General features: G+C 48.2%; 1 protein-coding gene across 1 annotated transcript; it reads right to left on the reverse strand.

The window, feature by feature from the left end:
• Positions 1–12130: 12130 nt before the first annotated feature.
• LOC141054367 (uncharacterized) lies at positions 12131–13803 on the reverse strand. The gene is made up of 2 exons (XM_073551692.1): positions 13550–13803; positions 12131–13439 (listed from the first exon to the last, which is right to left on the reverse strand). Exon 2 carries the CDS (start codon positions 13202–13204, stop codon positions 12131–12133), a length of 1074 nt encoding a protein of 357 aa, XP_073407793.1. The 5' UTR covers positions 13205–13439; positions 13550–13803.
• Positions 13804–26937: the final 13134 nt, after the last annotated feature.

A 26937-nucleotide genomic window follows, 5' to 3' on the forward strand; every position in this document is an offset into this window, starting at 1 on the left:
TATTAGCGGCGGCGATCCTGCCGACTACGCCAAATGTAGAGTCGGTGAGTGGGGGTGTCGAGCTGGGGGGGTGATAGGGGGTGGTCCCTCTTCTTACCGCGCAGAGATATAAACAGAGACACGATGAGGCAGATTCTGGGTGCAACAGGTCCAAGTTTATTGTTCACCGTCCGACTGACGGCCCTCGCAGCACACCGCGATATCTCTCTCACAGCCCTCCGTGTCCAGGGCCGCTTCAAACACCGTACGTTACACTAGGGACGTATTTATACGTACCGCCCCTTCTCACACTGTGACAATCCTGACAGGTCCGTCACTGTGGCCGCCTTAGGCCCGTACACCATCAGCACTTTACTGGCCAGTTTCGTCGTTACACATACGGTGTCCTCCACCCAGAGCCTCGTCTCTACTGCGGTCCTTTCCTGTCAGGACCACCCCCCTGACGTTTCCTCTCCTCAGTCCCCTTGGTTTGGTTTTCCTCAGAGTGCACAGATTGTCGCAGTCCTCCTGTCGCTTGAGCTCCCCCTGGGGACTGGAACCTTCTGGAACCCTCCCTCAGTATTTATAGCTAACCCGGTTCCTTGAAACTGTCACCACACCCCCCATGACCAACGGTTTCTAAAGCCCTAAGCTGTTGTTAAGTCCTTTGCTCACACTCCTCCCTGCCATCTAATGGTCAACCCAAGGTACTGCACGTCCACTACACTTTCCTAGCTGTTTCCCCACTGTAATAACTGACACCTACCTACACTGTGCAAACCTTTCCTTCTTCACTCTGACTAGTCTGTCCGTCCGTCAGGTCACTTTCCCCACAATAGCTCAATATCTGACCCAGACAATATTGGACCACCAGGGATGCTTAGCTCAATACTTGTCCCAGACCATACTGGATCACCAGGGATGCTTAGCTCAATACCTGACCTAGACCATACTGGACCACCAGGGATGCTTAGCCCAATACCTGACCCAGTCCGTACTAGACCACCAGGGATGCTTAGCTCAATATCTGGCCCAGACAATATTGGACCACCAGGGATGCTTAGCTCAATACTTGACCCAGACCAAACTGGACCACCAGGGATGCTTAGCTCAATAACTGACCTAGACCATACTGGACGACCAGGGATGCTTAGCTCAATATCTGACCCAGACAATATTGGACCACCAGGGATGCTTAGCTCAATACTTGACCCAGACCATACTGGACGACCAGGGATGCTTAGCTCAATATCTGACCCAGACAATATTGGACCACCAGGGATGCTTAGCTCAATATCTGACCCAGACAATATTGGACCACCAGGGATGCTTAGCTCAATACCTGACCTAGACCATACTGGACCACCAGGGATGCTTAGCTCAATACCTGACCTAGACCATACTGGACGACCAGGGATGCATAGCTCAATACCTGACTCAGACAATATTGGACCACCAGGGATGCTTAGCTCAATACTTGACCCAGACCATACTGGACGACCAGGGATGCTTAGCTCAATATCTGACCCAGACAATATTGGACCACCAGGGATGCTTAGCTCAATACTTGACCCAGACCATACTGGACGACCAGGGATGCTTAGCTCAATATCTGACCCAGACAATATTGGACCACCAGGGATGCTTAGCTCAATATCTGACCCAGACAATATTGGACCACCAGGGATGCTTAGCTCAATACCTGACCTAGACCATACTGGACCACCAGGGATGCTTAGCTCAATACCTGACCTAGACCATACTGGACGACCAGGGATGCTTAGCTCAATATCTGACTCAGACAATATTGGACCACCAGGGATGCTTAGCTCAATACTTGACCCAGACCATACTGGACCACCAGGGATGCATAGCTCAATACCTGACCCAGACCATACTGGATGACCAGGGATGCTTAGCTCAATATCTGACCCAGACAATATTGGACCACCAGGAATTTTTAGCTCAATTCTTGACCCAGACCATACTGGACGACTAGGGATGCTTAGCTCAATATCTGACCCAGACAATATTGGACCACCAGGGATGCTTAGCTCAATACCTGACCTAGATCATACTGGACCACCAGGGATGTTGAGCTCAATACCTGACTTAGACCATACTAGACCACCAGGGATGCTTAGCTCAGTACCTGACCCAGACCAACCTAGATGGGATGTTGTGATTAACCCCTTAATCACATTAGACAACCAGGGACAATTTAATTTACTAACTACTGCCCTAGACCAGCAGGACTTCTGCTGTCCTTAATCGGTCACTGTCCTAAGATATTAACATTAGACCAACAGATATGTTCACAATCCTTTTACTTCACTAGCCCACCAGGGTTGCGAACAGTTATTGCTTTTCAACTCTAGACTACCAGGGATTTTGGCAGTGATGACCAAATTAGCTGGTATTGAGTTATACTCTAGACTATGAGGGGTGTGCGTATTAGCATAGATTTCCAGGAACAATAGAAGATCTGGACTGTGTAAGGACTATATGACTGACTACAGATGGTCCTGTACGCTGATCCTGCCCTGTGCTGACCCTCAGGGTACTGCTACCAGCCAGTGACCCTGTACGAGGTGATCAGTGTATAGGGAAATGCGGGTGAAAGAAGCGGCCATTACTCATTCATAAGATTCAGTTTCCAAATTCATTATTGAAAAGCGGAAAGAGACTCAGACGAATCAAGTGTCATATTCCAAGGAAGGAGCCGAGTGCCAGGAATTAACGCGTCTTATGTCACACTCTGCCCAGTGTCAGCAAGGCTCACATTGCTCACCTAATGCCAGCGAGGCTCACACTATCCACCCGGTGCCAGCGAGGCTCACACTGCCTGCCCGGTGCCACCGAGGCTCACACTGCCCGTAGGTGCCAGCGAGGCTCACACTGCCCGCCCGGTGCCACCGAGCCTCACACTGCCCGCCCGGTGCCACCGAGCCTCACACTGCCCGCCCGGTGCCAGCGAGGCTCACACTGCCCGCCCGGTGCCAGCGAGGCTCACACTGCCCGCCCGGTGCCAGCGAGGCTCACACTGCCCGCCCGGTGCCAGCGAGGCTCACACTGCCCTCCCGGGGCCACCGAGGCTCACACTGCCTGCACGGTGCCAGCGAGGCTCACACTGCCTGCACAGTGCCAGCGAGGCTCACACTACCCACCCGGTGCCAACGAGGCTCACACTGCCCACACAGTGCCAACGAGGCTCACACTGACCACCCGGTGCCTGTGAGGCTCACACTGCCTACCCAGTGCCAGCGAGGCTCACACTACCCGTACAGTGCCAACGAGGCTCACACTACCCGCTCAGTGCCAATGAGACTCACACTACCCACCCGGTGCCAGCGAGGCTCACACTGCCCAGACAGTGCCAACGAAGCTCACACTGCTCGCACGGTGCCAACGAGGCTCACACTGCCCACCCATATTCAGTGAAACTTACAATGCCTGCCTGGTGCCAGCGAGGCTCACAGTGCCCATCCAATGCCAGCGAAGCTCACACTGCCCACCCTTTGTCAGTGAAACTCACATTGCCTGCGAGGTTCACACTGCCCACTCTGATCACACTATCTACCCGGTGTCAGTGGTGCTCACATTGCCCACCTGGTGCCAGTGATACACTGCCCGCCCAATGCCAGCGAGACTCACACTGCCCACCCAGTGTCAGTGAAGCTCACATTTCCCGCCTTGTGCCTGCGAGACTCACACTGCCCGCCCTGTGCCTGTGAGGCTCAGACTGCCCGCCCTGTGCCAGCAAGGCTCACACTATCTGCCTGGTGCCAGCGATGCTTACATTGATCACCCAGTGCCAGCAATTTTCACACTGGCCGCCCGATGCCAGCGAGGCTCACACTGAACGACCTGTGCCAGCAAAGCTCACTCTGCCCGCACAGTGCCAGAGAGGCTCACACTATGTGCCTGGTGTCAGCGATGCTTACATTGGCCGCCCGATGCCAGTGAGGCTCACACTGACCGACCTGTGCCAGCCAAGCTCACACTGCCCACACCGTGCCTGCGAGGCTCACACTGCCCAGGCCTGTACCAGCGAGGCTCACACTATCTTCCCAGGGTCAGCGATGCTCACATTGCCCACCCGGTGCCAGTGATGCTCACACTACCTGTCCCATGTCAGCGAGGCTCACATTCTTTTTGGTGCCAGTGAGGTTCACACTTCCCACCCAGTGTCAGTGAGGTTCACACTGTCCACCTGGTGCCAACAGGGTTCACACTGCCTGCCTGGTTGCCAGCAAGTCTCACACTGCCCATCCGGGTCCGGTGCCAGGGAGGCTCAAACTGCCTGCACGATGCCAGCGAGGCTCATACTGTCAGCCTATGCCCATTGCCAGTGAAGCTCACACAACCTGCCCGATGCCAGCGAGGCTCACACTGCCTGCGAGTGGTTCTGGGTTTGTATTAATGTACTGACAATGATTCCGGTGCTGTACTCAAGTACTCATGATGGTTCCAGTACTGTATTCTTGTACTAATGATGGTTCTGGTGCTGTATTCCTGTAATGATGGTGGTTCTGATTCTTTATTAATGTAGATGTTCTAATCCTTGATTCGGTAAACTTGACAATAGATTATTATAGGGTCAGTGTACGGTCCTTTGCAGACATGGACAACATAAGAAGGAAAATATTGCAGTTTGACCAAGACCTTAAATGTCAGCTGAACAAGTGGTTATCTTAAGCACTCAAACACTTTACCTGTTGTCTGAATGTTGGTCTGGCAAATTGTTCGGCCCACAGACATCTTGCCCAATTCTCCCATACACAGAAGCGCTAGCTCTTCTGTACTCTCTATGAGTGAGCTGCTGTCAAACATCTCTGGTAGAGGCTTACCTCTAGAGAACAAACGTATCAGTAGTTTCAAACTGGACATGAGGGATCCTTATCTCTCCTGGGAATCAGGAACGCTTGTACACATTAGACTGTTGGTTGAAGTACCCATCAATATTAGTAGTTTTGGCCAACATTGGTCAAATTTCCAAAGTAAAGCGTGACAACTGTGGCTTCTTTAAATTGTACACATTCCGTTATTCCAACTCCATGCTAAAATATCTTATATCAACAGAAGCAACGTGAAAGTTTGTGTTTTAAGCAGATATCGGTCTGAGTTAAAATGAAAGGAGTTTAAAGTGCTAATATGTAGTTCTGAAAAATGCTTAATCACACCATAGGTATTGGAATAGAGAATGTGCGCATTTTCATGAGGCCACAGTGATCACTTTTTACTTTGGAATTTACACTAGGGGGAGCTGTCGAGTTGACCATGTGTGGTAGATCGGCTCACTTGGCTGCACATAGAGGTAGACACAGGAACTCTGTCTCTTTAAATCTTTCACTGGTTTATTAAAGGTACCGCATAAACCAGTGCAGCATTAGCAAAACAAACCTGGCCTCCCTGGCCTAACAGGAAAACAAAAAATATAACGTATGGCCCAGTCAGTGTTGCTGCAGGGATCCACCCGCTCAGGAGCAAAGAATAATAGTTCAGCTTTCCGTATCATGAAAACACAGCTCTGGAGCTTGCACCTCCAGGCGCCCCTCACCGAATGAGCCAGAAGGCTCTGTATTTATCCTCTGGACTCCATCCACTCTACTGCTGTTCACTCAACCTAGCCCTAAACATGGACGATTAACCCCTCTCAGCACTTAGTGTATTGGAGCTTTTTCCTAGGTTCATATCACTGAAGCTAACAACCGCAGTGATACATATCTCTTCACCAGCACTTTATCAGTGACTTTGCCACACGTACCTTTGGAGATATGCGATAGGTGATAATTGTAGAGCAAACCTGCATAGGTGAGCCCGTACTTCAATGATTAGTCTAATGTGTATGAGGGCCTTAAGTATTAATTAAAGGGTATGGGTACTTTTAGTCTTACTTACGAGTATGTTACCACTTAGTGCCTAGGGCATCTTAGATGTCAAATATGGCCCTGACTGTAACAGCTACAGGGTTTAGGGAGCACCCAGATATTGGAGGTCTAGAACGCTTTGGGAGGTACCAGGAACCCCAATGATTAAGCGAGAAGTGTAATGTGCCAGTAAGAATTAGGATTCAGAGAGTTGATGAATTAGGATAGAAGTGTGAGATGTCATTATTTATTAGGTCAATTAGATCCCCAGATGCAGACAGTCTCTAAAGTATTCTGCACAAATCTACTGACTCGTTACTGTTTTACTGCCTGTCAAAGTCAAATGACCAACGAAGATTTTACACAATCCATTGTTTGCAACCTAAAGCTATCACCTACGAATCAGAAGATAACCTCGGTGGAGGTCTGTGGTGCTGGGAGTGATTTCAGCGGTGCTCCAAGAGTGATCGCAAAATTGAATCCAATTAATGGAGGTCCAGGGTCATGGGTCTCCAACGAGGTCAACTTCCATTTACAAATTTTGATGGTTTACCCCTATCATTTTTTTTTTCTTTTTCTGAACTTATCATACATTCGTCATGTTCTCCACCATTACGTCTCGTGTTTGACATATTCTCGCTGGAAAATATTTTAAAGCCACTTGAGCATTTGGACATTTCTTTACTGTCAAGGTCAGGGGGGCATAGAGCGAGGCACAGGATACGGCAGATACATGACAAGAGTGACAAGCTCCAGATAATCTTAGTGACAGTGATTTCTCTGAATCAGTAAAAGTGACATGGGCGCCCATCGGGGAAGACTCATATCCATTCCTGTTTTGCCTCTAGTGACTGATATACAATTGGCCTTAGTGAGGCCTAAGCATGTAAGAATCATGGAATCATAGAATGGTAGAGTTGGAAGGGACCTCCTGGGCCATCTGGTCCAACCCCCTGCTCAATGCAGGATTCACTAAACCATCTCAGACAGATATCTGTCCAGCCTCTGTTTGAAGACCTCCATTGAAGAGAGAACTGAAATGCTAGGTGAAATGCCGAGAGACAAAGAAATCCCTTTATTAATGGTCACCAATCTAACCCAAGAAGAGGTGTGAAGCCGGCTAAATAAGATTAAAATAGATAAATCTCTGGGTCCGGATGGCATACACCCACGAGTGCTAAGAGAACTAAGTAATGTAATAGACAAGCTATTATTTCTTTTATTTAGAGACTCTATAGCGACTGGGTCTGTTCCACTGGACTGGCACATAGCAAATGTGGTACCAATATTCAAAAAGGGCTCTAAAAGTGAACCTGGAAATTATAGGCCAGTAAGTCTAACCTCTATTGTTGGTAAAATATGTGAAGGGTTTCTGAGGGATGTTATTCTGGATTATCTCAGTGAGAATAACTGTGTAACGCCATATCAGCATGGGTTTATGAGGAATCGCTCCTGTCAAACCAATCTAAGGCTGGTTTCACATTTGCGTTTTTTTTCGCGGTAATTTAACGCTAAATAGCGCATGCGTTTTTTTTTCCTATACTTTGCATGGGATGCGCTTATGTGCGCATACACATGCGTTTGTACGCATTTTACCGCGCATGCGTTTTTTTGCGGTATGCGCTCGGGCGCACAAAATGCAACTTGTTGCATTTTTTGTGCGTCCGATTTGCCTCAAAAAAACGCATGCGCGCGCAATGCATTTTTTTACAGCAAGACACCCATTATAAGTCTATGGTGAGCATATGTGCGCATTGGCATGCTTATGTATGCGTTTTTTTGCACATGCGTTTTTTTTTTTACCATTAGTTTAGACAATGGAATTTAGGGGTTTGGGTAAAGTTAGGGTTAGTTAAGGGGGTTTAGGGTTAGGGTTAGGGTCAGGGTTAGGGTCAGGGTTAGGGTTAAGTATGGTTTGGTTAAGGGTTAGGGTCAGGGTTAGGGTCAGGGTTAGGGTCAGGGTTAGGGTTAAGTATGGTTTGGTTAAGGGTTAGGGTCAGGGTTAGGGTTAGGGTCAGGGTTAGGGTTAAGGTTAAGTATGGTTTGGTTAAGGGTTAGGGTCAGGGTTAGGGTTAAGTATGGTTTGGTTAAGGGTTAGGGTTAGGGTTAGGGTCAGGGTTAGGGTTAGGGTCAGGGTTAGGGTTAGGGTTAGGGTTAGGGTCAGGGTTAGGGTCAGGGTTAGGGTCAGGGTCAGGGTTAGGGTTAGTAAAGTCATGGTTTGGGTTAGTGTGAGTGGCCACCTAATGTTGGAAAAAAACGCAAACGCGGTAAAAACGCACTAAAAACGCATACAAACGCTTAAAAACGCTGCGTTTTTTTCATGCATGCTCATAAAAATGCTTGAAAAAAACGCAGCAGTTGTATGCTTTTGTATGCGTTTTTCAATGCGTTTTTTTGCGGGAAAAACGCGCTGCAAAAAAAAGCAAGTGTGAAACAGGCCTAATCAGTTTTTATGAAGAGGTAAAGCTATGCGTTTTTTTACAGCAAGACACCCATTATAAGTCTATGGTGAGCATATGTGTGCATTGGCATGCTTATGTATGCGTTTTTTTGCACATGCGTTTTTTTTTTTACCATTAGTTTAGACAATGGAATTTAGGGGTTTGGGTAAAGTTAGGGTTAGTTAAGGGGGTTTAGGGTTAGGGTTAGGGTCAGGGTTAGGGTTAGGGTCAGGGTTAGGGTTAAGTATGGTTTGGTTAAGGGTTAGGGTCAGGGTTAGGGTTAGGGTCAGGGTTAGGGTCAGGGTTAGGGTTAAGTATGGTTTGGTTAAGGGTTAGGGTCAGGGTTAGGGTTAGGGTCAGGGTTAAGGTTAAGTATGGTTTGGTTAAGGGTTAGGGTCAGGGTTAGGGTTAAGTATGGTTTGGTTAAGGGTTAGGGTTAGGGTTAGGGTCAGGGTTAGGGTTAGGGTCAGGGTTAGGGTCAGGGTTAGGGTCAGGGTTAGGGTCAGGGTCAGGGTCAGGGTTAGTAAAGTCATGGTTTGGGTTAGTGTGAGTGGCCACCTAATGTTGGAAAAAAACGCAAACGCGGTAAAAACGCACTAAAAACGCATACAAACGCTTAAAAACGCTGCGTTTTTTTCATGCATGCTCATAAAAATGCTTGAAAAAAACGCAGCAGTTGTATGCTTTTGTATGCGTTTTTCAATGCGTTTTTTTGCGGGAAAAACGCGCTGCAAAAAAAAGCAAGTGTGAAACAGGCCTAATCAGTTTTTATGAAGAGGTAAAGCTAGTTTCACACTTGCTTTTTTTTGCAGCGCGTTTTTCCCGCAAAAAAAACGCATTAAAAAAACGCATACAAATGCATACAAACGCTGCGTTTTTTTCAAGCATTTTTATGCGCATGCAGGAAAAAAACGCAGCGTTTTTGCGCGTTTGTATGCGTTTTTTGTGCGTTTGCGTTTTTTTACAGATTTTGGAAAAACCCCACAAAAATGAAAAAACAACCATTCAACAACACACAAGACCAATGGGACTTCATTGTGGGTGTGGTATGTTAATATGTAGACCCTGTCTACAGTATTCTTCACATTTGCTTGATTCTTCTCGTGACCATGGATCTGCGCTGGAAGAGTTTTCACTTCAACTTGGATTTGGACATCGCGATGGCTCAGGCGTATGCAGTTGCTTGCCATGAACAAAGGAAGAGAGAGAGGCAGCGAAGACGGCGGCGTATGTGGATACATCCGATTGTTGAACTCCGGGAGAGCCGTGGGGCATACCACACCCTCTACAGCGAGCTACAGGCAAACCCGGAGAAATTTACAGATTATATCAGGATGTCCCATGAAAGTTTCATGGATTTGCTTTCTCGTGTCCAATCCATCCGGAGACAGGACACACAGCTCCGTCGTGCGATTCCTCCTGAGGAACGGCTACTGGTGACATTACGGTATGTTTTAAAAACCAAGGGGTGCGGTCTGATGTTTTTTTTTTAAATTTAGTATTCAAAACCTTGGGTAATTAGTTTTCGTGAATGTACTAATATTTTATTTTATAGTTTTTTAAAATAATATACATAAATATTAATTTTACTTCTTTGTCTGTTCACAGATTCCTGGCGACTGGAGAAACCCTATCTTCACTACACTTCCAGTACCGTATTGGAATCTCTACCTTGTCTGGAATTGTTGCTGACACCTGCCGGGCTCTCTGGAATGTTCTTTGCCCAGAATTTATGCCCCTGCCCACCGCTGAAAAGTGGATGGAAATTGCTGACAAATTCTGGACAGTATGCAATTTTCCCAACTGTTTGGGAGCTGTTGATGGTAAACACATACGGATCATCAAACCCCAAAGAACGGGATCTGAGTACTATAATTACAAAAAGTACTTTTCAATAGTACTCATTGCGATTGCGGATGCCGGATGTATGTTTGTAGCAGTGGACATTGGAGCATTTGGCCGTGGTAATGACTCACAGGCTTTTAAAAACTCAGACATGGGCCGGAGGTTGTATGGCAGCCAATTTAATTTCCCTATGCCACGGCCTCTTCCTCACACCGAAGCTCCGCCACTGCCCTTTGTAATGGTTGGCGATGAGGCTTTTCAAATGTGCGGAAACTTACTGAAACCCTACTCCAGCCGGGACTTGGACCACACCAAAAAAATATTTAATTACAGGCTGACCAGGGCCAGAAGAACTGTCGAGTGTGCTTTTGGGATTCTTGTTTCCAGATGGCGAATTCTGGGCACGGCCATTAATCTTAAACTTGAAACAGTCGATGAGGTGGTGAAGGCCTGTGTGGTTCTACATAACTTTGTGATGGCTAAAGAGCACCCGACCTTTGAACTGGACGATGATGCTCCTAACCCATTGCCTGAATTCACTCAGCACACTCTCAGGTCATCCGTTGAAGTTGGCCAAATGAGGGACAAATTTGCGGCCTACTTTATTTCTGATGTAGGACGGGTGCACTGGCAAGATGAAATGGTGTAATGTTTTTGTTTGTTTATGGTAATAAAAAACCTTATTTGATACCATTACTGAGTGCACTATATTTTTTAAACTCCAATTTAATAAAAAACTTCCCATGTATAACTGAATTTTTTGATGTTCACACACCTGGGCAGGTAAATACACATATGAGTTAAAATGCAGCATTGCTAGTCTGCGTGAAATATATTGGAACGAGCAAAGCTGCAGGCCATGAATCAGGAAACCATTTTTTTTCAAGAGAAAATTGTGCAACTAGTTGAAAACAAAGTATGTGATTTTCTCAAAACACAACCCTCAAAACCCAACCCCAATGAAAGTCCATGGGGAATACAAGTCAGCATTGAGTGGATGAATGTAATCTGCTCCATTCCAACTTACAAGTTATTACACTAGGCCTTGGAATGACTATACTAGGCCGTGGTATTTCAAATATGAGTATAGTAGGCCTTGGGCCTACTAGTATAGTCATATGTGAAATACCACGGCCTAGTATAGTCATAACAAGGCATACTCAATTTTTGCCAACTAGGATCTTGTTTCACGAAAAACAAACGGGTGAAACTTGAAACCAACAGTTTGCTTTTCATGAAACCAGATTCTAGTTGGTAAAAATAGAGTTATTACACTAGGCCTTGTAATGACTACACTAGGCCGTGGTATTTCAAATATGAGTATAGTAGGCCTTGGGGCTAGTAGTATAGTAATATGTGAAATACCACGGCCTAGTATAGTCATACCAAGGCCTACTGTAATAACTCGATTTTTAACAACTAGCATCTTGTTTCACAAAAAACAAACTGGTGAAACTAGAAAGAAACTTATTTTTAAGACAAGTTTCAACAGTTTGTTTTTCATGAAACCAGATTCTAGTTGGTAAAACTAGAGTTATTACACTAGGCCTTGGAATGACTATACTAGGCCGTGGTATTTCAAATATGAGTATAGTAGGCCTTGGGCCTACTAGTATAGTCATATGTGAAATACCACGGCCTAGTATAGTCATACCAAGGCCTACTGTAATAACTCGATTTTTAACAACTAGCATCTTGTTTCACAAAAAACAAACTGGTGAAACTAGAAAGAAACTTATTTTTAAGACAAGTTTCAACAGTTTGTTTTTCATGAAACCAGATCCAAGTTGGTAAAACTCGAGTTATTACACTAGGCCTTGGTATGACTATACTAGTCCGTGTTATTTCAAATATGACTATACTAGGCCTTGGGTTGGTTTTTAACATGTATTTACCCATCAGTGTGTGTGAGCGGCGCAAACAACATTAATGAAACTTAGTAATGGTGAACCACAAATGTAAATTTATTTTTTATCACAAAAATAAACCAAAAAATTATTTTTTCCGGCGTTTGGGGGCAGATGGTTTCAATTTGGGGGTGTGCAGGGAATATGCAACACTTGCTGTTGAAGACGGTGTTTGAGGGGAAGGGGCAACAAAACTTGTGGGGGAAGGTAGTCCAGTTAAGGGAATTAAACTAGGAACACTTGGAGGAGAGGAAATCTGTTCAGGTACATTAGTTGTAATGGCATGTCGCCGTAGGCTTGTGTGCCTGGACCGACTTTGGCCCAATGCCCGCCTTGATAGATTTCGCCTTGAACTAGGGGCAAATATTGAGTGTAGGTCCCCCGTCTGCTGGTGTGGCTGCTGCTGCTGCTGAGGTGGCGGCTGCTGCTGCTGAGGTGGCGGCTGCTGCTGAGGTGGCTGCTGCTGCTGAGGTGGTTGCTGCTGCTGCTGAGGTGGCTGCTGCTGAGGTGGCTGCTGCTCTTCGTTGTCAGTGCTCGTCCTTGCAGGAGGACTGGTGGCGGCAGTGATGGTCCAGGTTTGCAGAGTGGTGGTGGCAGGGCTACTACATGTTGTTGTAGCGGCAGGGCTGTTCCATGTTTGCCTAGTGGTGGCTGAGCTCCACGCATGCATGGGAGTGGCGGTGGTGCTCCAGACAGGAGCAGCGCTTGCCATGGTGGTGTCGGTGAAGTGACCAGCTGCACTCAGACTTGTGGTGGTGTAACGGTGGGTGTCCTGGCTTTGAATAGAGGTGTCCGTGCAGTGGTATGCAGCACAAGTCGGTAGTGAGGTGAAGCGAGTCAATGGTGGCACAGGTGGAAAGGACACCACTGACTGCTGACCGTACCGATTATGCTGCATAGCCTGCAAGAAAGCATTGTTGCAGGCCTGCAGCACATTCAGCTGTTGATCAGGACTAAGGTGTTCCGCCATGCCCTTTTCAATCTTACTAAAAAAATGGTGTGCTGGTCTGTTGAGGTCGGCCTCCAGACGGTCAAGGCGCTGTTCTACAGAATTGAAGCGGTGTTCAAAGTGGTTAAAACCACGTTCCATGAGTGCAAAACCGCTTTCAACTCTGTCGGACAGTGACTTGAGGCTGGAATTAAATGTCTCGCTCAAATGCATAAACTCGGGCAAGACATTCCTGTCCAAGGCCCTCTGCCTCTGGCGGGTAGTGCCCGCATAACCAGTGGCAGAGACCTGGGACAGGGGAACACCTGATGGCCCAGCTTCCTGGTCACCAGCTGTGTGTGTGGTTGACCTGCAAGGTGCTTCCTGGCTGTCGGATGGCTGGGACGGGTCAGAGGACGTCCGAGGAAGGACCGCTCCAGGGCCAGGTTGCAGGGTGCTGCTCCAGGTGCTGTTGAAGAAAGGAAAATCATTACTACCATGCCTTTACAAGAAGCATCAGCTGTGGATTAGAAAAACACAGATTAATAAAAATAAAAACCCAAAATTTATAATACTTACGATCTCGTGGCAAGGACCGGTCTTAGGAACTGCAACGCGTGATAGTGACGGTATCTAGTTCTGGTCCTTGACGCAGATCCACTGCGAACCTGGCCCTCAGCACGAACATCACTGTTGAAGCGGTCCTTGATCGAACGCCAACGTGTTCGGACTTTGTCCACTGTTGATAAAAAAAAAACAGTGCCGTCAAGGACAACAGTCACTGCGGCACAATGTAGCAATACAATACTCCAAGCAGTCACTGTAGACCCCGATGACACTGTTGGGTTTCCTGCTAGAATACACCTAGCACGAAACCCAACAGTGGCGTCAAGGACAACAGTCACTGCGGCACAATGTAGCAATACAATACTCAAAGCAGTCACTGTAGACCCCGATGACACTGTTGGGTTTCCTGCTAGAATACGCCTAGCACGAAACCCAACAGTGCCGTCAAGGCCAACAGTCACTGCGGCACAATGTAGCAATACAATACTCTAAGCAGTCACTGTAGACCCCGATGACACTGTTGGGTTTCCTGCTAGAATACGCCTAGCACAAAACCCAACAGTGCCGTCAAGGACAACAGTCACTGTGGCACAATGTAGCAATACAATACTCCAAGCAGTCACTGTAGACCCCGATGACACTGTTGGGTTTCCTGCTAGAATACGCCTAGCACGAAACCCAACAGTGCCGTCAAGGCCAACAGTCACTGCGGCACAATGTAGCAATACAATACTCCAAGCAGTCACTGTAGACCCCGATGACACTGTTGGGTTTCCTGCTAGAATACGCCTAGCACGAAACCCAACAGTGCCGTCAAGGACAACAGTCACTGCGGCACAATGTAGCAATACAATACTCCAAGCAGTCACTGTAGACCCCGATGACACTGTTGGGTTTCCTGCTAGAATACGCCTAGCACGAAACCCAACAGTGGCGTCAAGGACAACAGTCACTGCGGCACAATGTAGCAATACAATACTCAAAGCAGTCACTGTAGACCCCGATGACACTGTTGGGTTTCCTGCTAGAATACACCTAGCACGAAACCCAACAGTGCCGTCAAGGCCAACAGTCACTGCGGCACAATGTAGCAATACAATACTCTAAGCAGTCACTGTAGACCCCGATGACACTGTTGGGTTTCCTGCTAGAATACGCCTAGCACGAAACCCAACAGTGCCGTCAAGGCCAACAGTCACTGCGGCACAATGTAGCAATACAATACTCCAAGCAGTCACTGTAGACCCCGATGACACTGTTGGGTTTCCTGCTAGAATACGCCTAGCACGAAACCCAACAGTGCCGTCAAGGACAACAGTCACTGCGGCACAATGTAGCAATACAATACTCCAAGCAGTCACTGTAGACCCCGATGACACTGTTGGGTTTCCTGCTAGAATACGCCTAGCACGAAACCCAACAGTGCCGTCAAGGCCAACAGTCACTGCGGCACAATGTAGCAATACAATACTCCAAGCAGTCACTGTAGACCCCGATGACACTGTTGGGTTTCCTGCTAGAATACGCCTAGCACGAAACCCAACAGTGCCGTCAAGGACAACAGTCACTGCGGCACAATGTAGCAATACAATACTCCAAGCAGTCACTGTAGACCCCGATGACACTGTTGGGTTTCCTGCTAGAATACGCCTAGCACGAAACCCAACAGTGCCGTCAAGGCCAACAGTCACTGCGGCACAATGTAGCAATACAATACTCAAAGCAGTCACTGTAGACCCCGATGACACTGTTGGGTTTCCTGCTAGAATACACCTAGCACGAAACCCAACAGTGCCGTCAAGGCCAACAGTCACTGCGGCACAATGTAGCAATACAATACTCAAAGCAGTCACTGTAGACCCCGATGACACTGTTGGGTTTCCTGCTAGAATACGCCTAGCACGAAACCCAACAGTGCCATCAAGGACAACAGTCACTGCGGCACAATGTAGCAATACAATACTCAAAGCAGTCACTGTAGACCCCGATGACACTGTTGGGTTTGCTGCTAGAATACACCTAGCACGAAACCCAACAGTGCCGTCAAGGACAACAGTCACTGCGGCACAATGTAGCAATACAATACTCAAAGCAGTCACTGTAGACCCCGATTACACTGTTGGGTTTCCTGCTAGAATATGCCTAGCACGAAACCCAACAGTGCCGTCAAGGACAACAGTCACTGCGGCACAATACAGAGCAGGGAAATACTCACTAAACGCCTTTTTGGAGGATGCTGTGGCGCTGTCCCAGCCATCCATCAACGCTGCGGCCACCTCATTCCATAGCCGCCGGGTCACCACAATGTCCTTGTGCAGCCGGTCACGGCTGTCCCACAACGGCGAACGCTCCTGGACCAGGCTGATGAGCTGCTCATTATCCAGGTAGACGTCTTCATCCCGTTGTGGAACCTAGACAAAACACATTCATTAGAATAATCAAATTTAAATTGAATAAAAAGTTACAAAAAAAGAAACATAAAAAAGACTAAAAATAGAAGATAAAAAATAAAGAACATTACAAATCATTTGATACTTACATTCCGTATCACCACCGGGACTTGGCTTCGCTGCTCCTGCTCTTCGCCCTCACTAGTCCCGTCCGCAGAAGATGATGATGACGATGTCTTAAAAAAGTTGAAAAAAACGTAAGAGATTTGGAGAAGCAGCAGATATACTTACCAGATGCACGAAAATAATCACCTCACGGTCTGCTTGCGCCAATTCCTGCCGCGATGGGGAATACTCTGATTCTGAAGACATACTGCATGTAAAAATAATAAAAATCATTAGTACATACATAATTTAAAAGGACAGGCATATAATGTAATATACTCACATTCTTCGCTGATATAATGGGTTCTTGGTTGACTGTCTGCTCTTCAATCTGTCAGTGTAATAGTGGCAGAGTTTTGGCAGGCACCTCCTTTATATAGACTTTTTTTTTTGACTTTAGAAGATTATAACTAGGACAACAAGTGGACACCACCAAAAAAACGCAGCGCTAAAAAAACGCATACCTGCGCATGCCAGTGCGCACGTATGCGCATCCATAAGCTATAATGGCCATTTTTAGCGCAAAACGTGCGCATACGTGCGCATGCGCTTTTTTCCAGGGCCAAAAAATGCAACATGCTGCATCTGGAAAATACCAACGCACACCCCAAAAAAACGCAGCGCATGAAAATCGCATACATGCGCTTACCAGCGCGCAGGTATGCGCACCCATGTTAAATATAGGGGAAAAAACGCATGCGCACGTATGCGTTTTTTTCCAGCGCAAAAAAACGCAAATGTGAAACCAGCCTAAGATATAAACTGGACCAAGGTGGGTCATTGGACGTGGTATATCTTAATTTTTCCAAAGCGTTTGATACCGTGCCACACAAGAGGTTGGTGCATAAAATGAGAATGCTGGGTCTGGGGGAAAATGTGTGTAATGGGCAGGGCCGGACTGGGACTAAAATTCAGCCCTGGCATTTGAAGTTACACAGGCCCACTAGTCACATGGTGACTATATAATATCTTTGTACACTTGTAGGTTAAAAGAAGTGAGAGGAGATTAACACAACTATATAACACATAGTCAGAGCTTTGCCCAGGATTTCAGCTCAGTCCTATTTATTGCTTTTAGGTACAGTACTCCTACCAAAGCTCTGTCCCCTTTTGTACGCATGGTGACGGAATTCCTGGCAGAACTGCTATCCAATGGGCAACCAGACCCCCTGGTCATAGCTGCCCCTATCATACCTCCCAACTTTTGAAGAAGGGAAAGAGGGACAAAGACTGCGGCACGCGCAGCGCGCCGCTGCACATTTGGGCCACGCCCCGGCCACATCCATTTTGCAACTAGTCACACCCATGTCCACACCTAATCGCACCCATTTAGCACTGCTGATCACACTGACTGGTACTGAGGGCACAGTGGCTGGCATTATGGGCACACTGACTGGCACTAAGGAAGAGAGAAAACAGAGAGAGAGAGAAAAAAGAAAAAAGAGAGAAAGGAGAGCGAGAGAGAAAGAAAGAACAGAGAGAGAAAGAGAGAGGGGAAAGAAAGAAAACAGAGAGAGACAAAGAAAGAACAGAGAGAGAAAGAAAGAAGTAAATAAAAGAAAGAAAGAACAGAGAAAGAAAAAAGAAAGATTAGAGAGAGAAAGAAAGAACAGAGAGAGAGAGAAAGAAAATGAGGGAAAGACAGAACAGAGAATGAGAAAGAAAGAACAGGGAAAGAAAGAAAAAGAGAGAAAGAAATAAAGAAAGATTCTATAAAGATACTATAGCAGCCCGGCTCCCATTGTAGCGCCCACCTGAGCCTCCCGGTGCAGGATATATCATGATCCGCTCACATGGCCGGCATCCCCGATTCCAAGGCGATCCTGCTGTCTGCGCTGTCGGAGGAGGACACGGTGATGGATCTGAAGCATTCCTGGTTCCGTCACAATCTCCTCATGAAATTACCTCATTTCCGGTCAGCTTCCAGCACATCACTTCAGGTGGACCGTCATGTGTGTGTTTTAAAATGCTCCTCGGGGCTCCGCCATGTACTCCTGTGTCCGTGGGAAAAGCCCGCTTTGTATGCTCCGAACACACTTAGCTCCGCTCCGTACATCCCGTACACATATGGCTCAACTCCGTACACACACGGCTCTGCTCCGTATACCCCATACACACGCGGCTCCGCTCCGTACACCAAGTACACACACGGCTCCGCTCCGTACACCTCATACACACGCGGCTCCGCTCCGTACACCTCGTACACACGCGGCTCCGCTCCGTACACCAAGTACACACACGGCTCCGCACACCTCGTACACACACGGCTCCACTCCATACACCTCGTACACACGCGGCTCCACGCCGTACACCTCGTACACACGCGGCTCCGCTCCGTACACCTCGTACACACGCGGCTCTGCTCCGTACACCTCGTACACACGCGGCTCTGCTCCGTACACCAAGTACACACACGGCTCCGCTCCGTACACCTCACACACGAGCGGCTCCTCTCCGTACACCTCGTATACACGCGGCTCCGCTCCGTACACCAAGTACACACACGGCTCCGCTCCGTACACCTCGTACACACGCGGCTCCGCTCCATACACCTCGTACACACACTGCTCCGCTCCGTACACCAAGTACACACACGGCTCCGCTCCGTACACCTCATACACGAGCGGCTCCTCTCCGTACACCTCGTATACACGCGGCTCCGCTCCGTACACCAAGTACACACACGGCTCCGCTCCGTACACCTCGTACACACGCGGCTCCGCTCCATACACCTCGTACACACACTGCTCCGCTCCGTACACCAAGTACACACACGGCTCCGCTCCGTACACCTCATACACGTGCGGCTCCTCTCCGTACACCTTGTACACACGCAGCTCCGCTCCGTACACCAAGTACACACGCGGCTCCGCTCCGTACACCTCGTACACACTCATGGCTCCGCTCCGTACACCTCGTACACACACGGCTCCGCTCCGTACACCTCGTACACACACAGCTCTGCTACATCTACCCTGTTTACCCCTCCTGACCCCACACATACTTCCCTCATCCAGCACCATGACAACAGCACAGCAGAGTCTTGCAGACACCAAGAGGCAAGGCTGAGCGCACAGGACCTGTGATGAGGTCACAGGAATTGCGGAGTCAGGGGGGTCACATGATCAGGGGTCTGGACAAAGGCTCCTGATCATGTGACCCCTGACTCCTCCCCTCCTGTGACCTCATCACAGGTCCTGTGAACAGAGAAGAGAGCAGGCAAGCGACGCTGTCAGTGACTGCGGCGGGGGGGGCGTGGCGGCTTATCTCCCTGCAGTGCGGGAGGGTTGGAAACCCGCAGAGGCCCGGTGGCACGAGCAACAGCCAGGCCAGTGGCCGCATCAGCTGGCAAGCGGCCAGATGATCAGGCGCTGCCGCCAACAGCCCACATGACAGCGGCCCAGCGGGAAAATGCCTGGTTGGTTATATTACCAATCCCGGCCTGGTAATGGGTAAGTAACTGGCTTAGGCTACTTTCACACATCAGTTTTTTGCCATCAGGCAGGATCCGGCTATTTTTAGAAAAAACGGATCCGGCATAAATTTTGGAGAACTGTAGAAACGGATCCGTTTTTCTGCCGGATCCGTCTAGCAGGTTATATCTGTTTCCTGGGGGCTGGCCAATTGGATCTGAGCATGCGTAGACTTAAAAAAACGGATCCGGTGGCTGGATCCGTCTTTTTCTGGATCCGGCGCATTCCGGCACCCATAGACTTTCATTGTGGCAAAAAGCCGGAAGCGTCGGATCCGGCGCTTCCGGCTTTTTCGCCGGAGACAAAAAACGTTACAGTAGCCGTTTTTTCCAGATGCCGGAATGAGACAAATAGCCGGATCCGGCAAAAAACGGATGAAACGCAATGCCATCCGGCGCGATCCGGCGCTAATGCAAGTCAATGGGGAAAAACTGGATCCGGCATTGCATTTCGCCGGATCCGGTTTTCCAAAAAAAAGCCGGATCGCGCCTGACAGCAAAAAACTGATGTGTGAAAGAGGCCTTAGTGATAGAAAGCAGAGGGGGGTTATAAATGGTATATTCTCTAACTGGGTCGCTGTGACCAGTGGGGACCGCAGGGGTCGGTGTTGGGACCTATTCTCTTCAACATATTTATTAACGATCTGGTAGAAGGTTAACACAGTAAAATATGGATATTTGCAGATGGTACAAAACTATGTAAAGCAGTCAATACAAGAGAAGATAGTATTCTGCTACAGATGGATCTGGATAAGTTGGGAACTCGGGCCGAAAGGTGGCAGATGCGGTTTAACAATGATAAATGTAAGGTTATACACATGGAAAGAAGGAATCAATATCAGCAATACACACTGAACGGGAAACCACTGGGTAAATCTGACATGGAGAAGGACTTGGGTATCCTATTAACAGGGCCGGCGTTATGGGCAGGCAGACCAGGCAGCTGCCTAGGGCTCCCATCTCCTCCAGGGGCCCCCAGCCAGCGGCACATCACACAGCCACTATGGGGCCCCTGTGAGGCAGGAGGGCCCGCCTGCCCCCAGCGCCGACTCCCGCCGCCGCACTGAAGGAGGCAGTGATGGGGGAGAGAGTGTCAGCTGACGCTCCCTCTCCCATCATTCCCCGCTCTGCCTCTGACACAGCGGGGGCGCAATGACGTCATCGCGCTCTCACTGTGTGCAGGAGGAGACAGGAGCAGCCAGCAGCGCGGGCATGAGGAGAAGGTGAGGAGTGTTGTTTTTTTTTTGTTTTTTTTTTTAAATCAGTGCGAGTACTAGACTGTGGGGCCACTTTGGGGGGACTATATACCATGCTGGGGGGGCGCTATATACCATGCTGGGGGGCTATATACCATGCTGGGAGGGCCATATACCATGCTGGGCTGTATTATACCATGCTGGGGGGACTATATGTATACCATGCTCGGCTGTATCTTACCATGCTGGGGGGCTATATACCATGCTGGGGGGGCGCTATATACCATGCTGGGGGGCTATATACCATGCTGGGGGGGTGCTATATACCATGCTGGGCTGTATTATACCATGCTGGGGGGACTATATGTATACCATGCTCGGCTGTATCATACCATGCTGGGGGGCTATATACCATGCTGGGGGGGTGCTATATACCATGCTGGGAGGGCCATATACCATGCTGGGCTGTATTATACCATGCTGGGGGGACTATATGTATACCATGCTCGGCTGTATCATACCATGCTGGGGGGCTATATACCATGCTCAGCTGTATTATACCATGCTGGGGGGGCTATATACCATGCTGGGCTGTATTATACCAGGCTGGGGGGGGGCTATATACAATGCTGGGCTGTATTATACCGTGCTGGGGGCTATATACCATGCTGGGCTGTATTATACCGTGATGGGCTGTATTATACCATTCTGGGGGGCTATATACCATGCTGGGCTGTATTATACCATTTTGGGGGGGGGCTATATATATACCATGCAGATTCAACAATAAATGTGCCATGTCAACAGAGGAGAGGGCCGGGGAGAGACGAGCAATATCAACTGGGGGGAGGAAGTCGGAGTCTTTCTTGATCTCCGAAAATGATGTGAGGGAACAGTTTAGTAAGCTGGTCATGGGTAAAGCAGCAGGGCCTGATGGTATCTGTCCACGTGTCCTCAGAGTGTGTGCGAATCAGTTGTGCACTGTCTTCCAGCACCTGTTTAACTGGAGCTTACAATCACAGAGAGTACCAGTTCTATGGAAGACTTCTTGCCTGGTGCCGGTTCCCAAGACTACCTTCCCGAGCTCCCATAATGACTATAGACCGGTGGCCTTAACATCGCATGTGATGAAGTCCTTGGAGAGAATTGTACTTGCCTACTTGTGTCCGAGGGTGTCTGCTTTTACGGACCCCCTTCAGTTTGCGTATCGGCAGAGTCTGGGGGTGGACGATGCTGTAGCGTATCTACTACAAACAGTACATTCCTTTTTGGACAATGATAGAACCACTGTGCGTGCCATGTTCTTCGATTTCTCCAGTGCATTCAACACCTTACAGCCACTATTATTACGTAAAAAGCTGGTTGAAATGGCGGTTGATGAGGGACTAGTGAATTGGATCATTGATTATCTGTCGGACAGGCCACAGTTTGTGAGGTTGGGGGCGGCCGTATCGGATAGTGTGCGGAGTAGTGTTGGAGCCCCTCAGGGAACGGTGCTGTCGCCATTCCTTTTTACGTTATACACAGCTGATTTTCAGTATAAATCAGACCTTTGTCACCTTCAGAAGTACTCTGATGACTCAGTGATAGTCGGAGGTATTGAGAGAGACCGGGGGGAGGAGGAATACAGAAGGGTGGTTTTGGACTTTGTTGACTGGTGCCAGGCTAACCATTTAGAACTCAACGTAAAGAAAACCAGGGAGCTGGTGTTGAGTTATGGAAGGTGCATGAAGGATTGCTTACCTATCACTATTGATGGTCAGGATGTGGAGATGGTGGAGAATTTCAAATATTTGGGGGTTCACCTGGACAGCAAGCTTGATTGGAGGTGCCATATGGAGAAGGTTTGCAAGAAAGGGATGAGTAGACTTTACTTCCTAAGGAAGTTAAGGTCGTTTAATGTGTGTAGCAAAATGCTTGAAATGTTCTACCAATCCATTGTGGCGAGTGCAATCTTTGATGCAATTATATGCTGGGGTAGTAGTGTGCGCACAGCTGACGCGAATAAGCTGAATAAACTTATCAAGAAGGCTAGTGCGGCGGTGGGTCTACAACTCAGGACTTTCGAGGAGGTATTAGAGGATAGAATTACTAAGAAATGCAAGGCTATAATGAGCAACAATACACACCCGCTCTATGAACTGTTTGCGAAGCAAAAGAGCACATTCAGCAAGCGTCTACTCCAACTAATGTGTAAAAAGGAAAGATATAGAAAATCGTTTGTTCCGACAGCTGTGGGGATGTTTAACAAATGTATAAGTGTAAAGCATCCCAAGACTAAATGAAGTTCAAAATGTATGGGGGGGAATTGGTGAGTTACAAGTACCAGTCTATCCGCATCTGCTGTCCATATAGACTTATTTTGTAAAGTGTGTATTGTTCTTGTAATGTTCTTGATCTTTGTTCTGCTGCTGTAATACTGTAATTTCCTCCGGGATCAATAAAGTTTATCTAATCTAATCTAATCTAATCTAATCTAATGCTGGGCTGTATTACACCATTCTGGGGGGACTATATACCATGCTCGGCTGTATCATACCATGCTGGGGGGGGGGCTATATACCATGCTGGGCTGTATTACACCATTCTGGGGGGACTATATACCATGCTCGGCTGTATCATGCCATGCTCGGCTGTATTATACCATGCTGGGGGGGGCTATATACCATACTGGGCTGTATTATACCAGGCTGGGGGGGCTATATACAATGCTGGGCTATATTATACCATGCTGGGCTGTATTATACCATTCTGGGGGGCTATATACCATGCTGGGCTGTATTATACCAGGCTGGGGGGGGGCTATATACCATGCTGGGCTGTATTATACCGTGCTGGGGGCTATATACCATGCTGGGCTGTATTATACCATTCTGGGGGGGCTATATACCATGCTGGGCTGTATTATACCGTGATGGGCTGTATTATACCATTCTGGGGGGCTATATACCATGCTGGGCTGTATTATACCATTTTGGGGGGGGGCTATATACCATGCTGGGCTGTATTACACCATTCTGGGGGGACTATATACCATGCTCGGCTGTATCATACCATGCTGGGGGGGGGGGCTATATACCATGCTGGGCTGTATTACACCATTCTGGGGGGACTATATACCATGCTCGGCTGTATCATACCATGCTGGGGGGGGGGGCTATATACCATGCTGGGCTGTATTACACCATTCTGGGGGGACTATATACCATGCTCGGCTGTATCATGCCATGCTCGGCTGTATTATACCATGCTGGGGGGGGCTATATACCATACTGGGCTGTATTATACCAGGCTGGGGGGGCTATATACAATGCTGGGCTATATTATACCATGCTGGGCTGTATTATACCATTCTGGGGGGCTATATACCATGCAGGGCTGTATTATACCATTCTGGGGGGGCTATATACCATGCAGAGCTGTATTATACTATGCTGGGGGGGCTATATACCATGCTGGGCGGTATTATACTGTCCTGGGCTGTATTATACCATTTTGGGGGGGCTATATACCATGCTGGCCTGTATTACACCATTCTGGGGGGTGCTATATACCGTGCTGGGCTGTATCATACCATGCTGGGGGGCTATTTGCCATGCTGGGCTGTATTATACCATACTGGGCTGTATTATTCCATTCTGGGGTGCTATATACCATGCTGGGCTGTATTATACCATGCTGGCCTGTATTACACCATTCTGGGGGGGGGGCTATATACAGTACCATGCTGGGCTGTATTATACCATACTGGGCTGTATTATTCCATTCTGGGGTGCTATATATCATGCTGGGCTGTATTATACCATGCTGGGCTGTATTATACCATACTGGGCTGTATTATTCCATTCTGGGGTGCTATATACCATGCTGAGCTGTATTATACCATGCTGGGCTGTATTATACCATGCTGGGCGGGCTATATTATACAATGCTGGGCTGTATTATACAGCCCAGCATGGTATACAGCCTGTATACCATGGTGGGCTGGGCTGTATACTATGCGGTGTGTTATATACCATGTAGGGTACATTTTACACTATATTCTATAGGGGGAGGCTGTGTTAAATAATATGAAGGGCTACATTATATTCTATGGGGAGGTGGGCTGTATTATATTCTATGGGGGACGCTGTATTATAGTTATTATATGAGGAGGGCTACATTGTATTCTATGGAGGGGCTACATTATACTATATAAGGGGCTTCATTATATCCCATGAGGGGGTTGCCATATATTCTATGGAGGGGCTGCATTATACTATATGGGGGGTGGGACTGCATTATATACTATGGGGAGTTACATTATATTCTGTGGAGTGGCTGCATTATATTCTATGGGGGTTACATTATATTGTATGGCGGGGCTGCATTATACTCTGTGGGGTGGCTGCATTATACTATATGTGGGCTGCATTATGCTGTATCGAGGACTATGGGGAATACATTATATGAAGAACTATGGGGTGCATTATGCTATGGGAAGTGATTTGTACTACATGGGTGACTATGGCGGTGCATTATACTATATGGAGTGTATTATACGGAGGACTGAGCAGTGTATTTTAATATATGGAGGGCTATGAGGAGTGTAGTATACTATATGGAGGACTGAGCAGTGTATTTTAATATATGGAGAGCTATAAGGAGTGTATTATACTATATAGAGGACTGAGGAGTGTATTATACTATATAGAGGACTGAGGAGTGTATTATACTATATGGAGGACTTTGGGGCAGATTATATTATATGGAGGACTATGGGGTGTAAACTGTAGATGTCCTGCTGATAACATGATACTGTATGGTGATCTGTTAGGGTGGTTTCACATTAACGTTGCAGGCCGCTAAGCCCCCCGCTCTCTGCCGCACCTCCTTCGGTAGCTCCGCCTACGGGCGCATGACGCTTTAGCACTGGGGACGCACACGGCCGCCGCTAAGCCCCACCACCTGCCGCGCCACCTCTGGTAGCTCCGCCTATGTGCGCATGACGCTGCATGCGTCCTGCATCCCCTATCTTTAGCACTGGGGACGCAGGCTGTGCGCAGGTATGTGTTTGGCGGTGCATGCGTCCTTTTGACGGTGCGCCGAGCGCACCAAATTGCAACAGGTTGCGTTTGGCGCTGGTCGGCGCACCGTCAAAAGGACGCATGCGCCGCCAAACGCATATCTGCGCACGGCCTGCGTCCCCAGTGCTAAAGATAGGGGACGCAGGACGCATGCAGCGTCATGCGCCCGTAGGCGGAGCTACCGGAGGAGGCACGGCAGGTGGCGGGGCTTAGCGGCGGCCGTGTGCAGGCCGATGCTGCGGCCTGAAATGCTAATGTGAAACCACCCTTAGGGTGTGTGCACACGTTGCGGATTAGTCTGCGGCTTTTTCTGCAGAGAATTCATATCTCTTGGCAGAAACTGCAGGGTAAAACACATGCATTTTTTCTGCGGATTCCTAGCATGTGTACAGCGGATTTGATGCAGGTTCTAGTGCGGTTTGGCAGTGTGAATGAGAGAGAGAGAGATTGATTTGTATGTCCCGGAACATACACTGCAGCTGCGGTCCCGCAAAAAAGACGTAACATGCTGCGGAAAATAAACCGCAGCAAATCGGCGCGGAATTTTCCGCAGCATGTGCACGGCGGATTTGGTTTTCCATAGGTTTACATTGTACAGTAAACTGCATGGAAACTGCGGCGTAACCGCAGCAAAAACCGCAACGTGTGCACACACCCTTAGTGATCGTTCTGTTCCCATCATTCTTTCTCAGATGGTGGAAAGAGGCCGGGAAACAAGCATTGAACAACTTCAATTTTGACGATCATTTAGCGGCCCGAACTCAGTGCATGTAAATACAATCGAAATGCTTCTGTGTGATGTGCAGTATGTCAGCATTTGGGGCCCCATTTTAAACTTTGCCTAGGGCCCCACTTTGCCTAAAACCGGCCCTGCCTATTAATGATAAACTTACCTGGAGCAGCCAGTGCCAGGCAGCGGCTGCCAAGGCAAACAGGGTCATGGGGTGCATTAAAGGGAGTCTGTCACCCTTTTTAGCCCCTATTAGCTGCTGGCATAGACATCGGGGGCTTATCTACAGTATTCTGTAATGCTGTAGATAAGCCCCCGATGTGACCTGAAAGATAAGAAAAACACGTTATATTATACTCACCGGGGTTGGCGGTCCGGTCC

This window comes from Dendrobates tinctorius, unplaced genomic scaffold (genome assembly GCF_039654945.1).
Source record: "Dendrobates tinctorius isolate UK_male_01 unplaced genomic scaffold, ASM3965494v1 ptg000178l, whole genome shotgun sequence".
Classification (NCBI taxonomy): Eukaryota; Metazoa; Chordata; class Amphibia; order Anura; family Dendrobatidae; genus Dendrobates; species Dendrobates tinctorius.